Source organism: Vulpes vulpes, chromosome 9 (assembly GCF_048418805.1).
Source record: "Vulpes vulpes isolate BD-2025 chromosome 9, VulVul3, whole genome shotgun sequence".
Classification (NCBI taxonomy): domain Eukaryota; kingdom Metazoa; phylum Chordata; class Mammalia; order Carnivora; family Canidae; genus Vulpes; species Vulpes vulpes.
The window spans coordinates 34,396,165-34,413,214 of record NC_132788.1 but is presented as its reverse complement, the minus strand read 5'-3'; the positions used below and the strand labels follow the sequence as shown (position 1 = coordinate 34,413,214).

Genomic DNA, 17,050 nt, shown 5'->3' with positions numbered 1-17,050 from the left:
AAGAGGTTTTCATGAATATCTCTAAGGTGGCACACTTCACTTATTTTCTTGAGAAAAGTTTTGGTAGGTGGAATTGCTAAGTCAAAGTGTCAAGATTTTTTTTTAAAGATTTTATGTATTTATTTTAGAAGTCTTGTGTACACATGCAAGCATGGAGAGAATGAGAAGGAAAGGGAGAGAATCCCAAGCAGACTCTGTGCTGAGGGTGGAGCCTAACTTGGGACTTGGTCCCATGACCCCAAGATCATGACCTGAGCCAAAACCAAGAGTGGGACACCCAACCGACTGAGCCAAGCAGGCACTCCAAGTGTCAACATAATTTTAAAACTTTTGATGGTTAATACAAAATTGCCCCGACCAAAAAATGGTTATTTAACCAAATAAATAATACTCCTACTTCTGAACTTACAATATGGAAACATTTATGTGGTAAAGAAAGTAAGTTTATTCTCTCATGGATAAATAAATAAATAAATCTTTAAAAATAAAAAAAAATAAAAGCAGAGCATGGATTGATCCTATAAGAATGCATACTGTGGTTAGATTCTATACTATTGTTCCATTCAAGTTGTGGACATAATTGAGATTTGCAAATGTTATTTGGAAGTAGTTTCAATTATTCTTGCCTTGTCAACTTTTTTATCTCATTAATTCATAAGTGTATTTTATATTTCTATGTTTTCTCATAATGTGAAAGATCAGTGATTTTAAAACATTATAAAGAAAAGACAGTGTGTCTCTCCTGAATAAATAAAATCTGAACAAAAAATTAAACTATTTTAGTTTGATACATGGCAACAATTTTTTTTTTTAAGTTTTTTATTTATTTATTCATGATCGAGAGAGAGAGAGAGGGGCAGAGACATTGGCAGAGGGAGAAGCAGACTCCATGCAGGGAGCCTGATGTGGGACTAGATCTTAGGACTCTGGGATCACGCCCTGAGCAAAAGGCAGATGCTCAACTGCTGAGCCACCCAGGCATCTCACAAATTTCTGTTATTTATGAAGTATGCATGAATTTATAACATTACTGAATTCTCTAAAATTCTATTTTGGGGAACAAAAGTTACAGAACTATATCCCCCCCCCTTTTTTAAGATTTTATTTATTTATTCAAGGGAGACCTACAGAGAGAGAGACAGAGACAGGCAGAGGGAGAAGCAGGCTCCATGCAGCGAGCCCGATGTGGGACTTGATCCCAGGACTCCAGGATCTCGCCCTGAGCCGAAGGCAGGCACTCAACTGCTGAGCCACCCAGGTGTCCCAAACTATATCCTTTAAATAGTAACACTTAGTGTGGAACTTCAAAAAGATTGGGCAGCCCCAGTGGCGCAGCGGTTTGGCGCTGCCTGCAGCCCAGGGCGTGATCTGGAGACCCTGGATCGAGTCCCATGTCGGGCTCTCTGCATGGAGCCTGCTTCTCCCTCTGCCTGTGTCTCTGCCTCTCTCTCTCTCTCTCTCTCTCTCTCTCTCTCTGCATTTCTATGAATAAATAAATAAAATCTTTTAAAAAAAAAGATTAGGGATCCCTGGGTGGCGCAGCGATTTGGCGCCTGCCTTTGGCCCAGGGCGCAATCCTGGACACCTGGGATCAAATCCCACGTCGGGCTCCCGGTGCATGGAGCCTGCTTCTCGCTCTGCCTATGTCTCTGCCTCTCTCTCTCTCTCTGTATGACTATCATAAATAAATAATAAAAAAAAAATTTAAACAATGTGTTTAAAAAAAAAAAAGATTATTTACCAAATTAGGTGAAAAGTGATGCTCAAGATATGTTTGATGCTTTCTTAAATGTTCAGTCAAGTGTCAAAAGGACAATCTTTTTGTCGTTGCTGTTTTTCTGTCTTTAACTTGAATGTAGCATAATGGAAGTTGTCTAATTTTATTTACTTTTTAAAGATTTTATTTATTAATTCATGAGAGAGACGCAGAGAGGTAAAGACCTAGGCAGAGGGACAAACAAGTTTTCCTACAGGAAGCTTGGTGTAGGATTTGATCCCAGGACCGTGGGATGATGTCCTGAGCCAAAGGCAGATGCTCCCACTGAGCTACCCAGGTGCCCCAATTTTTCTCATATAGTATTTGCCCTAGGTTTTGCTTTTGCTTGCTGTTAGTATTAGTAAAACTAACTAAATTCTACTAGACTTCTAGAAGGTGTGACTAATTATATTATTATTGTCATTTTTGTTACTTAGAGTCAGTGTCTTACATTAGTTTTTCTGTGCTTTCTATTTCTATATATAGAAAGATTTCCAAAACAGAAAAAAGAAAAAAAAGAACAAGATGAAGATTTCTGGAGTTGAGTTACAAATAAATCTAGGGCTTACAGGTTCAAATTTCATCATCTAGAATTATGGGTCTGTATAAAATACACAAAAACTTTGCATTTCATCTTGAAAAAATAGGATGATACCGATTAGAATGGGCCTTTGAGTCATTTAATCCTTTTATTAACTTTTAGTGTTGACTTTCAGCAGAAGTTCTTTCTACTCATCATGTATCTTTTATATAAACAGCAAAAAATTCATCACAGAAAAAAGCTATATGTAGAAATTGCTCTTGCATCTGTTTTTTTTGTTTTTTTTTTTTTTACTGCGTTATAAACATTTCTGGCTATTATGATTCTAAGACTTTTTTTTCTGATAATAAAAGACTAGGTAATTCCAATGCCTCTTGCAGAGAGTAATTGGGGAGGAGGGGCAAAATATATAAAATATGCATTGAAAGCATCACAGAAGTATAAATGTAGTGGGAAAATAAAGGTCCCAAGATTAAGAGACGGAACCTCAGAAAAGTAATCTGTTACTTGAGGCTGGTTTTCTCTTATGGGTGTGTGTTCAGTTCTATGAAAAAAATGCAGAGAAAGGCTGTAAGAACTTACAACGAATTCACAGGGGCCCAGAAAGGAGGGATACTGGTAAAAACAAAAACAAAAACCAACAAAAACACAACTCTTCCAACCTCTGGCTTGGGATGCTAACATAATCCAGAGCCTCAAATTTTTTTTTAGTTTTTCATGTAAACAGCAATCAGGAACGTGAGACAAGGCCATATGACAGCAAATCAAGAAGAAAACAGTCAATAGGATTATCAGATGCAGATATTAAGGAACTATACAGTTTAACTGCAGATTGAGCATAGCTGAAAAGTGTAGGTGAACTGTAAGATATATGAGAAAATCAGTCACACGGGTGGAAAACCAGAAAGATATCTATGACACTTGATGAAAAGGACATGTATTTAATGTCCCAGAAAGAGGAGGAAAGAAGTGAGACAGAAGAGGTACACCTGAGAATTTTCTAAAATGGACAAAAAATACTAACCTACAAATTCAAGAACACTTACAAACCCCATGCAGAACGAATACCTTAAGAAACCACTAAAAGACATGTATAGAAATCATAGTCAAAATTTGTAACAATCCGGGCAGCACAGATGGCTCAGTGGTTTAGCGCCGCCTTCAGCCCAGGGTGTGATCCTGATGTCCTGGAATTGAGTCCTGCATAGGGTTCCCTGCATGGATTCTACTTCTCCCTCTGCCTTTGTCTCTGCCTCTTTCTCTCTCTCTGCCTCTCATGAATAAATAAATAAAATCTTAAAAAAAAAAAATGGAGAAAAGCAAGCGGCATCATGGCGGCCTACAAGCAGCGTCAGAAGGGACCCCTGAAAGTAAAAGGCTTTGCAGTGTTTGGTGTGACCAAGCAGAAGAAGAAAAAGAAGGACAAAGAAGGCGAAACTCCCAGAAGCGATGGGAACAAGCAAAAAGAACGAGGGGAAGCAGCGTGGCCTGGACAAGCAAACCCCAGCCCGGCGGCCTTCGAGAAGATGCAGGAGAAGTGGCAAGTGGAAAGGATCCTAAAGAAAACATCCAAAACCACAAGCAGAGAGTGGAGGACTTCAAGAGACACGTGGACACCCTTAGCGAGCACTATGACATTCCCAAAGTCAGCTGGACGAAGTAGCCTCCCCACCCAGGGTATGCAGTGGCATCGAGGGGAAATGGAAGGCAAAGTTAAGGTTTGGTGCCTTTGGTATTTTCTAGAAACATTCTTTTACACACACCCTTGTGTTTTCTGCTGAGATAAATGCTTTCCAAATCAGTGTGCCCTCTTGCTGGAACTTGATTAAAGTAAGACTGTTCCTTAAAAAAAAAAAAATTGTAACAATCCATATGTCCATCAACAGTTGGATAGATAAATAGTTCTCGCTACACAATGGCATACTACTGAGTGCCCCTTATAGACAAGATGTTGAGTTAGGGGATCAGCCACAGAAGAGTATGTATGTACTGTATGAATTTATGTATGTGAATTTCAAAATAAAAGGAAACTAATTTTTTTTTTTTAACTAATTTTTTTTTAAGATTTTATTTATTAGAGATCACAAGCAGTGGGGAGGGGTAAAGGAGAAGTAGACTCCCCATTGAGCAGGGAGCCCAATGCAGGACTGGATCTTAGGCTCCTGGGATCATGACCTGAGCTGAAGACAGACATACTTAACTGACTGAGCCAAGAAAACTAATCTTTGAAGTCAGAATAGGAATGGCTTATGGAAACGAAAGAAATATCAAGTGAGAAAAGACAAGGCTTCTGAGATATTGGACTTTTTGTTTATGTGGGTGGTAGTCATGCAAGTATATATGTTGATATCGGCTCAGGTCATGATCTCAGTATTGTGAGATGGAGCCCTGGTCAAGCTCTGCACTGGGCATGGAGCCTGCGCAAGAGTCTCTCCCTCTCTCACCATCTGTCTTGAGGTCTCTCCCACTCTGAAAAAAGCAAAACAAAGCAAAGAAAAAAACTTTTTAAAAATTTAATTGAGCTTCATACTTAAGATTTATTAATTTTATGTATACATGTTATTCTTTAACAACCAAAAACATACCCCCACTGAGACACCAAAGGAAGTTTTCACTAGCAGACCAACAGTAAAGAAATACTAAAATATTTTTTAGGTAGAAGAGTTCAGTTGCAAGAACAAATGAAGAACACCTTAAAGTTTAAAAAAAAAAAAAAGAACACCTAAAAGTCAGTAGTGTACCTAGTATTTAATCATGTAACTTCTAGGTGTTAATTTTCTTTGCAAATAATCAAGGATTTGAACTATATAATCTACTAGGTACCTTCTCTTAAAACATTCTTGGGATAGGACATGGAAGAATTTGATTAAAAGGTTAAGTTTAGGGACATGTGGATGGCTCAGGGGTTGAGTGCCTGCCCTTGGCCCATGGCATGATCCTGGAGTCCCAGGATTGAGTCCCACTTCGGGCTCCCTGCATGGAGCCTACTTCTCTCTCTGCCTGTGTCTGCCTCTTTCTCTGTGAATAAATAAATAAAATCTTTAAATAAAATAAAAAATAAAGCTAGGTTTCTTTAAAAAAAAAATTAACCTAAAGACACAATTACTAAAAATAAAATGAAATAAAAGTTTGATAAAATAAGTTTTGAAATTTGGAGAAGTTAAACAGTTGTGCTGTTAACAAAGGAAACATTTGTTTTATTTATGTATGTACCAAAGCTAGAGGGAAAAATTTCAGAATCTTGAGGCACCTGGCTGCCTTAGTTGGGGGAGCATATGTGACTCTTTATCTCACGGTCTGAGTTTGAGCCATATGTTGGGTATAGAGATTACTTAAAAAATCTGTTTTAAAAAAAAGAAATTTTCTTTTCTTTTCTCGACTCTTGTTGAGGCACCTGGGTGGCTCAGTTGGTTAAGCGACTGCCTTTGGCTCAGGTCAAGATCCCAAGGTCCTGGGGTTGAGCCTTGGGTTGGGCTCCCTGCTTAGCTGGGGGTCTGTTTCTCCCTCTGCTTACCCCCTGCTCATTCTCTCTGTCTGTCTAATAAATAAATTCAGTCTTTAAAAAGAAAGAAATTTTAGAATCTAATTACTGTCCTAAGCATATAGTTGATGTCTCACATTCCATAATTATATATAAATATGCCACCTTTATGGGTAAGTACAAAATGTAAAAGCCCAGTATTTTTTCTTCAGGATTTATATTTCTCCCATATTAATGGTAATGACAAATCTTGTAATTGTTGCTATCTTTTGTTTCTGTTATTTATTAAATCTAATTTGGTATCTAGATGATATGCAGTGGCATTTGATCCCAGAATACAACCTATGTTTGTTCAATTGAATACATAATTTTTGTTTTCCTTGGAATGGTTCAAAAGTAGGAAAATTTAGTAGTAATGAAACTTTTGAGTACCGGGTGATAAAAGACTTTATTGTAATATATTCCACATTTGCCAGCATGTCATCCTGTGGAATGGAAGAATTGCTTTTATTATTTGTTCTGTTTTATTTTAGCTTGTAAGATAAAGATATCTTGAAATCACACAAAATTAAAAGCAGTAGATGGGAATTTAGAAATGAATATAGTTGTTAATATTAGTACTGTGAGAGGCCTTTGGGATTGTGACAGGCCATAGACATAGTCTTGCTAATGTCATAGTCTTGCTAATGACAAAAGCAATTTTCTAAAAGATTTATGTATGTATTTTAGAGTTTGCCTGGATGGGGGAGGGGTAGAGGGAGAGAACCTTCAAGAAGATAACCCCGCTGACATGGACCTGGATCCTACCACCCATGAGATGACCTGAGCCGAAATCAAGAGTTGAATGCTCAGTTAACTGAACCACCCAGGTGCCTCGACAAAAGAGTTGTTTTTGAAGACAATGATAGAATAATTCAGTACTCTGGCGCTTCAAGGCTTTACTATCATGTAAGAGTTAGTTAGAGGTATAGAACCTCAGGCCCCTATCTAGACCTATTGATTTTGTTGTTGTTGTTTGTTTTTGTTTTTTAAAGAATTTATTTATTTATTCATGAGAGACAGGGAGAGGGGCAGAGACACAGGCAGAGAGAGAAGCAGGCTCTATGCAGGGAGCCCGATGTGGGACTCAATCCCAGATGTGGGACTCAATCCCAGAACCCGGGGATCACGCCCTGAGCTGAAGGCAGACGCTCAACCACTGAGCCACCCAGGTGCCCCTAGACCTATTGATTTTGAATGAATGAAAAAATATATATGATTTTATTTTTAAGTATTCTCTGTAACCATCCTGGGGCTTGAATTCAAAAACCAGAGATCAAGAGTCACATGCTCTACCACTTGAGCCAGCCAGGCACCAATAGATTCTCTGTTTAAACAAGATTCCCATGTGATCTCTTGCATGTTAAAGTTTGAGAAACATTGTTTTACCTATACATCATATTTTACCATTTTGAAGCTAACAATAATATATGATGGAGGAGTCCCTATGTGAAGTTAGGAATGCTGAGTCTTTCCAGAGTAACCCATCACCTATATTAATGATTATGGAATAATATTTAGAAGACTGGGAAGGAATTGTAGAATGAGTTGCCTTAAAAAGTATTTGGAGCAGGGAGTACCTGGGTGGCTCAGTTCATTAAGTGTCTGCCTTTAGCTCAGATCATGATCCCAGAGTTCTGATATAGTTATCTCTGATTTGCATAGCTGCTTTATTTTATGTTTTAATACTTTCCTCTTCAAGAAGAAAAAGTGGTTCATATTTTTTTGCAAGTGCCCTATGTACCAAACATAGTGCTTTGCTATATGCATTATCTCATTTAGTTTTTGTAACATTCTAATGAGTTAGGTATCGTTACCAGTTTGTAGCTGAGAAAACCAACAAAACACAATTTAATATATTTTGCATGATCTTAAAGTAAGCATAGAAGATGCATTTTTGAACCTGGGGTCTCTGACTTAAGTGATGATGATTACCACATTGCCTGATTCAAGGGCCACTATTTATATTTTTGGCACAGTAGTGTCGTTCACTGAATGCAAAGTGGAGGGGCACCTGGGTGGCTTAGTCAGTTAAGCATCCAAGTCTTGATTTCAGCTCAGGTTATAATCTCAGGGTTGTGAGATTGAGCCTGCATGTCAGGCTCCACAGTGGGCCTAGAGCCTGCTTAAGATTCTCCAAAAAAGAAAAAAAGAATACAAAGTGGAGAATTCCTCTGGGATTGTGCAACAGGGCTGCCTGGTCTTAACCACTTGATTACAGGGCTGCCTCATCCTCTTAAAGTTAAGCAAAATGAAAATTTAAAATATTTCTTGGATGTGAATTTTGAATTATTCCATGACTTTTCTTCTGTGTGTTTTATTTTTAAGATTCTTGGATCTCCCAGTCAGCATCATTTCCCCGTAATCAGAAACAGCCAGGTGTAGATTTTTTATCACCAGTGGCCTCCCTTCCTAAACAGATTTTCCAGTCTTCAGTCCAACAGCAACTTACAAAACCAGCTAAAATTACTTGTGCACATTGCAAAAAGCCTTTACAGAAAGGACAGACAGCTTATCAACGAAAAGGATCAGTTCACCTCTTTTGTTCTACCACCTGCCTTTCTTCCTTCTCTCATAAGCGCACTTCAAAGAAACGCAACATAATAAGTAAAAAGTAAGCTGTACTTTTTAACATGACTTCATGTAGTTGAATACTAGCAGTATAGATGTGTGTTGAATGTAATTGGAGAGCTGCATAAATTAATGGATACAATTATTGCAGAGGTATCTTGAAGGTTTTTGAGCTTGAGTTTTTCTATGGGCGTATCAGCTGTGGGTTCATTTGTACTGTCCTTATTCTTTGCAGGAAAATGGAGTGCAGGTATAGGAATTAATTAATCCTCTCCCTGCCGCTTGCTTCATCCCTCCCCAACTTTTACCTTAGTTCTATAAAATTGCTGCCACATTTTTGAATGCTTCAAAAAGTCATAATAACCTGTGACAGGGGCCTTATGCTACAAAATGTTTTTACCTCCAAATCATCTCTTGCCATATTAGTAAGGAAGGAACTCTTGACAGTGAAACCAAAAAGTGGGTTTTGTTAGATCCAAAAATTATAGTTGATTCCTAGGATTAAATTAGAAAAAGTGAAAAATACTGTTTATTGTTCATATATTTGACTTTTATTAAAATGCAACATTCTTGTGTGTGTCCCTTGTTTCAGAGATGTACCTACAAAAAAGGCTTCTGCTGTTCAAGTTGAGTCAAGAGAATCCTCCCAAGAATTTTGTAGTAGTACGTCTTTGTCTCCCTATGAAGACAACCAGAATCTTAGAAAAAAAGTTAATAAATCAAGATGCATAATCTGTAGTAAACTAACAGAGGTGTGAATTTTTATCTTATTTCAGTTATTATCTAGATGAACAGGGATAATTTTAGCTGAAGTGTTATTATATGCTCTGCCATCTACATAATACACCTGTCCTGGATCTACACGATAAAGTTAAAGAGAAGAATAAGGATATGATAGAACTAACCCTCTTAGGAATAAATTTCCCATTTGCATGTTATGGAAAGTACATGGCAATTTCCATGGAATTGGATATACTCCTAAACAAAACAATAGTTCTTTGGTGAATTTTGTTCTTATTAGCCACTCTAAATAAAAGTGTAGGTTCAGGACATGAAGAATACAACCAATCCTGGTACAAGAATATGTAGAACAAGTGGAGTGTAAGTATGTTGGTAACTTCACATTTCTTAGGTGGTATTACCACCTTTCCAGTTGCTGAAAGACAAAACATTCATACACACAGTCTTCACATAACACAGTCTTTGGTAACTGAATTTGGTGTTTCCCAGAGCCTTGCAAATTGACACAATTTAATCTCCATTACCACAGAACTGAGGAAAGCAAGAACTACCTTAATTATGTATATAGAGACACCATCCTGAGTACGGTAGTATTGATTCTTTTAGTCCCTCTCATGAATTTTCTAGGGCAATGATGTTTATAATCCAGAAATTCCCAATCTATTTCTTTTAAGCAGATATCAAAGTCTTTTTTTTTTTTTTTAAGATTTTATTTATTTATTCATGAGAGACAGAGAGAGGCAGAGACACATGTAGAGGAAGAAGCAGGCTCCATGTAGGAAGCCTGATGTGGGACCCAGTCCTGGAATCCCGGGATCAGGCCCCAAGCCAAAGGCACATGCTCAACCACTGAGCCACCCAGGCATCCCCATATCAAAGTCTTATAAAACAGTTCATTTCTTCTAGTTGTTAAGTGTCTCTGGGGAAGTAAATACTGTTTTTATAGCTTTTTCTATGAATCTTACTTTTTTCTCTTTTATAAAATCAAAGGATGTTTTTACAAAGGAATCGGTGATAAAAATGAAAGAATAACAAAATGTGCTTTTTAGTCTTTTCCCTGAATATTTCTTCCATTGAGAAATTACTAGAAGTTGATTTGTTTTAATTTTTAAGAAACAGGTATCTTATTGTTAACTGCTAATCTGACTCCTTTATGTAATAAATTCTGGCTTTTCTTTTAGATTCGCCATGAAGTCAGCGTTAATAATGTAATACATAAACTGTGCAGTAACCAGTGCTTCAATAAGTACAGGCTGGCCAATGGTTTAATAATGAATTGCTGTGAACAATGTGGAGAGTACTTGCCCAGTAAAAGTGCTGGAAACAATGTTCTGATCGTTGAAGGTCAGCAGACAAGATTTTGCTGCCAAGGTTGTGTTCATGAATATAAACAGGTAATTCTTTTCAATGCATTTTAAATGATCAAGTATATAGTGGCTTCTTCCTGTCAGCTTACATTAATGAGATTTATCTTAGAATCTTTTTTGTCAAGCTATCATTGAGCTGTCCCATCTCAAGTGAGTATTGAAATCAGTTGATTATTCTAAGCCAGTTTTCCTTCCTATTCAATTTTTTAGTTTGAGAAGAATAGGTATTAACTTTTCTTAAATATTTGGTAGAATTCACCTGTGAAGCCAGTCCTGACTTTAGATTGTTGAGAATTTTTTGATTACTGATTCAATTTAATTACTAGTAATTCATTTATTCAAGTTTTCTATTTCTGGGACGCCTGTTGTGGCTCAGCGGTTGAGCGTCTGCCTTTGGCTCGGCCTGATCCCGGGATCCAGGATTGAGTCCCACATCAGGCTCCCTTCATGGAGCCTGCTTCTCCCTCTGCCTATGTCTCTATCTCCCTCTCTCTCTGTCTTTCATGAATAAATAAATAAACTTAAAAAAAAACACACACTTGTGCTCCTGGGTTTAAAAAAAAATTTTTTTTCTATTTCTTCCAGTAAGATTATATGTTTCTAGGAATTTACCCGTTTCTTCTAGGTTGTCCAGGTTTTGGCATATAATTTTTCATAATACTCTTTAATATAATCTCTTGTGTTTCTGAAATGTCATTATTTCTTCTACATTTCTGATTTTGAGTATTCTTTTTTTCCTGATGAGTGGCTAATGCTTTATCAGTTATTCTGTTTTATCTTTTCAAATGGTCTTTTCTATTTTTTAAAATCTATTTAAATTTATTTTTACTCTGTTATTTTCTTCTTTCTACTAGCTTTGGACTTTTTGCTAACTCTTTTTGGTATATGGTTAGATTTGAGATTTGTTTTGCTTTTTCAAGTACTATAAACTTCCCTCTTAGAACGGCTTTTTGCTGAGTCCCAAAGATTTTGGACTATTTCATTTTCATTTGTCTCCATGTATTTTTTATTTTCTCTCATTTCTTCATTGACCCATTCATTGTTTAGTTAGCCTGTTTTTTAGCTTCTGTGTGTTTGTTTTTTTCCCATTTTTTTTCTTATAATTGATTTGTAGTTTCATACTGTTGTTATCAGAGATACTTGATATGATTTCAGTCTTAAATTTTTTGAATTTATCGTGGCCTAACACGTGATCTGTCGTGTTCCCATGTGCACTTGAAAAGAATGTGAATTTTGCTGGTTTGGGATGGAATATTCTATATATACCTGTTTAGTCCATCTGGTCTAACTAATATGTCATTCAAAGCCACAGTTTTCTTGTAGACAATGCAGTCTAGTTGATTTATCCATTGATGCAAGTGAGGTGTTAATGTCCCCTCTATTACTACCAATTTTTCCTTTATATCTGTTAATGTTTGCTCTATGTATTTAGATATTTCTGTATTTTGTACATAGATATTTACAATTGTTATGTCCCTCTCTTGCGGTTTGATGGATTTCTTTAATGTTATGCTTGGATTCCTTTCTCTTTGATTTTGTGTATGACAGGTTTTTGATTTGTGGTTACCATTGGGTTCATATATAGCATCTTATATGTATAATAGTCTCTGTTAAGTTGATGGTCGCTTTATTTTGAACATATTCTGAAGACCCTACATCTTTAGTACACTTTCCACATTTTATGTATATGATGTCATTTTAATTGCATCCTTTTATTGTCTATTCCTAGACTAATTTTTGTAGATTTAATAGATTTTACTACTTTTTTTGTTTTAACCTCCATACTGGCTTCATAAGTGATTAATCCACTACCTTTACTATGTATTTGCTTTTACCTGTGAAATTTCTTCTTTTCATAATTTTCTTCGAGGGACACCTGGGTGGCTCAGCGGTTTAGTGCTTGCCTTTGGCCCAGGGCATGATTCTGGAGTCCTGGGATCAAGTCCCACATCGGGCTCCCTGCATGGAGACCTTTTCTCCCTCTGCCTTTGTCTCTGCCTCTGTCTCTCTTTGTCTCTCATGAATAAATAAATAAAATCTTAAAAAAAAAGTTTTTTCGATTGATAGCCTTTTCAGTTAAAGAATTCCCTTTCAAAAAAAAAAAAAAAAAAAGAATTCCCTTTCACATTTCTTATAGGGTGCCTGGGTGACTCAGTCGGTTAAGCATCTGCCTTCAGCTCAGGTCATGATCTCAGGGTCCTGGGATTGAGCCCAATGTTGGGCTCTGTGCTCGACCAGGAGTCTGCTTCCCCTCTCTCATTCTCTCCCTGTCTTCTCCCCTGCCTCCCTCAACCCCCCCAGAGGTGCTCGCTCTCTCTCTCAAATCTTTAAAATAAGAGAAAATTCTGTTTAACACTTCTTGTAAGGCTGATTTAGTGATGATGAACTCCTTTAACTTTTGTTTGGGAAACTATTTTTCCTATTCTGAGTGATAATCTTGCTGGGCATGGTTATAGATTTCTTCTTTCAGCTTTGAATGTATCATGGATCTTTGAATGTATCATGCCACTTTCTTTTGACCTGCAGAATTTCTGCTGAAAAATCAGCTGATTGCCTTTGGGGCTTCCCTTGTTTGTAACTGTTTTGCTGCTATAAAAGTTCTGTGTTTATCATTACTTTTTGCCATTTGGTTATTATGTGTCTTGGTGTGGACCTTCTTGGGTTTATCTTGTTAAGGACTCTCTCTCTGCTTCCTAGACCTGTTTGCTCGCCAGATTAGGGATGTTTTCAGCTGTTGTTTCTTGAAGTTAGTTTCTTTCTTTAATCCTTGTACTATAAATGTTATGCTTAATGATGTTGCAGTTTCCTTAATCTATTCTCATTTTTTATTCTTTTTTCTTTTTGCTGTTTATCTTGAATGATTGCCATTACACTTCCAGATTCCTGATCTGTTCTTCTCCTTCCTTTAATTTGCTGTTGATACTCTCTATTTCATTTACTGAATTCTTCAGCTCCGATTGGTTCATTTTTGTATTTTCTTTCTTTGTTGAAGATCTTATGAATTCATCCACTCTTTTCTCAAGTCTACTGAGTATCTTTATGACCATCACTTTAAATTTTTCATCAGGCATATTGCTTATCTCCATTTCATTTAGCTTTTTTATTGTAATTCTGTCCTGTTCTTTCATTTGGGTTATATTTCTCTGTCTTGTCTAATTTTCTGTATTTGTTTCTATGTATTAGGAAGGTCAACTACATCTCCTGATCTTGAAAACAGTGGCCTTATGTAGAAGAGTCCTTCACATGATCTTTCTGGTTACCAGAACCAGGTGCTCTGGATGTGGGTTGTGTGTTCCCTCCTGTTATGACTGAGCCATGGCTGCCTTCAGGCCAGCCACCTATAATCACTCTGTTTCCTGTGGGTGCGCTGCACAGGGTTTGCTCCCAGTGCTGTTGAAGAACCTGTCGTGATGTCATGACTGCTGTAGGCTGCTGTCATGGTCTCTGGTGGGCAGGGTGGCTGTCAGCCTAGCAGTCTGCTGTTAGCTTTTCTGTCACAGTGATAGGTACATCAAAGAGCAGGTTTTGTACCTTCAGCAAGCAGCCAGGTCAGGTTCCCAGCACAAGAACTGCAGGCATGGTGTATGGGCTTATTTACCCCCCTTTTTCCAGGTAGCAATCGTTTTAGAGTGGTGCCAGTTCCAGCTGAGGCTGCCTGGTTGGATGGGGCAAGCACACAGTGCTAGCAAGGTAGATGGAGAGTGTTTGTGGTGACTCTTGCAAGTGACCAGTTATCTAGGCTAGGATGAGAAGGAATGGTACCCACCAGCACTTTTCTTAGAGTAATCTGCAAATCCCTGCCCCTCTGGCACACCTTCTAATAAGACAAGTCAGTAAATTTTCATGTGTACTTCAGATGGTTTTTAAACTGCTACTTTTCTTGTCTCTCAGGTCATGTTATATAGCATGCTGGCCCTTTAAGGGTGAAGACTCAATTTCCTGTCACTTTCCAGCTATCCCAGTTAAGCCTACTGATTTTTATAGCTCTCAGAATTGAGCCCCACTAATTTTTTTTTTTTTAAGGCAGAGGCATTACTTTATTCAGGTAGAGATGAGCCAGACATAACATGGCAGGAATATAGGGGGTCAGGATCAGGGTATGGGACCATACCCTTACCTGGTGGCCCCAAATACCCCAAGAAGGTGCAGTGGGGAGGAGGGAACAGAGCTGGTAAGCCCTATCACAAAGACTACTAAAGTCCCCTCCCCTTTCTCAGCTGACTGTAGGAGGAAAGGGAGGGGTACAAGGAAAGGGGCCTAATCCTATAGTGGTTCAACTAAGTGCTACTGATTTTTAAAGCTTCTGGGTAGCCTGGGTGCCTCAGTGGTTTAGCGCTGCCATGTCTCCCGGCATCCAGTCCCACATCAGGCTTCCTGCATGGAGCCTGCTTCTCCCTCTGCCTGTGTCTCTGCCTCTCTCTCTCTCTCTCTCATAAATAAATAAAATCTTAAAAAAAAAAAAAAAAAAAAAAAAGCTTCTAAACCTGGGGCACCTGGGTGGCTCAGTGGTTGAGCATCTGCTTTTGGCTTAGGGTGTGATCCTGGGATTCCAGGATTGAGTCCCACATCGGGCTCCATGCATAGAACCTGCTCCTCTCTCTGCCCATGTCTCTGCCTCTCTCTGTGTGTCTCTTATGAATAAATACATCTTCTGAAAAAAAAAAAAAAACTTCTCAAGTTGAGCTCTGCTGATTTTTCCAAGCCACATGTTACAGCAACTCATCTTCCCAGGACAGATCCCCAGTGCCTAGGGTGCCCTGTGTGGGATCTGAGCCTCTCTTCTCCATGCTTGCTATGTCCCTCCTGATTGTGGTTAGTTATACTGGGTGTTTGGTTCCCAAGTGCATCTCTTTTCAATGTGGATTTCTCTCATTGTTTAGCCATGGAAGGTCTATTCTGCCAGTCTTTATAGGTCATTTAAGTTAGTGTAGATATAGCTGTTCTCTTGTGTCTGTGGAATAAGGTGAGCCTAAGACCCTCCTACTCCACTATCTTCCGTCACTTGGTACCAAAATCATTCTGATGGGAAAGGTAAGATCTTTTTAAAAAGCAATGCTAGGATGAGTTTTGGTTATATGGAGATAAATGCACCTTGACCCCATTTCTTCCCCATACACAAAAATTTATTCAATATGGATCATAAATGTAAAACCAGGAATGTAAAACCTATTTCACTGGATAAGGATTTAACTGGTTAGTGTCAGGGAGAAGTAACCCTGAGGTGTGCAAGGCTTTTTAAACAGTAGAAGAGGGATGCCTGGGTGGCTCAGCAATTGAGCATCTGCCATTGGCTCAAGGCGTGATCCCGGGGTCCTGGGATCAAGTCCCGCATCAGAGTGCCTGCACGGAGCCTACTTCTCCCTCTGCCAATGTCTCTGATGTCTCTGCCTCTCTATCTGTGTGTCTCATGAATAAATAAATTTAAAAATCTTATAAAAAGAAAAAAACAGAAGAGACAATAGGTGCCTATAATTAACTTTTAAGTCTTTAATTTTTTTAAAGTTTTATTTCTTTGAGACAGACATGAAAGAGAAAATATGTGTGCACAGGGTGGGGGCAGAGGGAAAGGGAGAACACACTTCCTACTGAACAGAGAGTCCTGTGCAGGGCTTGATCCCAGGACCCTGGGATCATGACCTGAGCAGAAGGCAGACATTTAACCAACTGAGCCACCTAGGTACTTCACCTTTTAAGGTTTTAAAAGAAAGGCTTATTTATGTTATTTTTATTATTTTCTTTATATATACCATATCTCATTTGTTTTTATTCTTCCACTGTTTTATATTTTAGTATTTTTTTGACATAAAATAAATTTACAACATATAGTGTAACATCCAGTGCTCATTTCATAATGTGCTCTTCTTAATGCCTGTCACGTAGCTATGCCATCCCCTTGTCCTCCTCCCCGTCCTGCAACCTTTGTTTTGTCCCAGAGTTAGGAGTCTCTCATGATTGGTCTCCCTCTTTAATTTTTCCCACTCAGTTTCCCCTCCTCTTACAGTCTCTTTCACTATTTCTTATATCCCACATATTAGTGAAACCATAAGATGATTGTCCATCTCTGATTGACTTACTTCACTCAGCGTGATATCCTGTAGTTCCATCCATGTTGATGTAAATGGTAGGTATTCATCCTTTCTGATGGCTGAGTAATATTCCATTGTGTATATAAACCACATCATCTTTATCCATTCACCTGTTGAAGGACATCATGACTCCTTCCACAGTTTGGCTATTGTGGACATGGCTGCTATGAACATTGGGGTACAGGTGCCCCTTCATTTCACAGCATCTGTATCTTTAGGGTAAATACCCAGTAGTGCAATTGCTGGGTCATAGGGTAGCTCTACTTGTAAAATTCTTGAGGAACCTCCATACTATTCTCCAGAGTGGCTGCACCAGCTTGCATTTCTACCAACAGTGTAAGAGGTTCCCCTTTCTCCACATTCTCCGCCAACATCTGTTGCCTGTCTTGTTAATTTTAGCCATTCTGACTGGTGTAAAGTGGTATCTTATTGTGGTTTTGATTTGTATTTCTCTGATGACAAGTGATG

At 38.2% G+C, this 17,050-nt stretch overlaps 1 protein-coding gene across 36 annotated transcripts in view; it reads left to right on the top strand.

The window, feature by feature from the left end:
* ZMYM5 (zinc finger MYM-type containing 5) overlaps positions 1-17,050 on the top strand; it is a 64,498-nt gene that overhangs the window by 15,590 nt on the left and 31,858 nt on the right. For 25 of the 36 annotated variants that reach the window (XR_011994205.1, XR_011994208.1, XM_072719762.1 and 22 more), the window contains 3 exons: positions 8,146-8,431; positions 8,981-9,140; positions 10,311-10,523. The exons of 1 other annotated variant lie outside the window; for it this stretch is intronic. Coding sequence is in view for 30 of the 35 variants with exons in the window: in XM_072719762.1 (XP_072575863.1) it covers positions 8,146-8,431; positions 8,981-9,140; positions 10,311-10,523 (659 nt within the window). In the remaining 5 variants the exon portion in view is untranslated. Of the gene's footprint in view, positions 1-128; positions 1,459-2,242; positions 4,346-6,507; positions 6,727-8,145; positions 8,432-8,980; positions 9,141-10,310; positions 10,524-17,050 lie in introns of those variants that run through there. 10 more of the 36 variants (XR_011994206.1, XM_072719765.1, XM_072719755.1 and 7 more) reach the window with 7 other exon arrangements.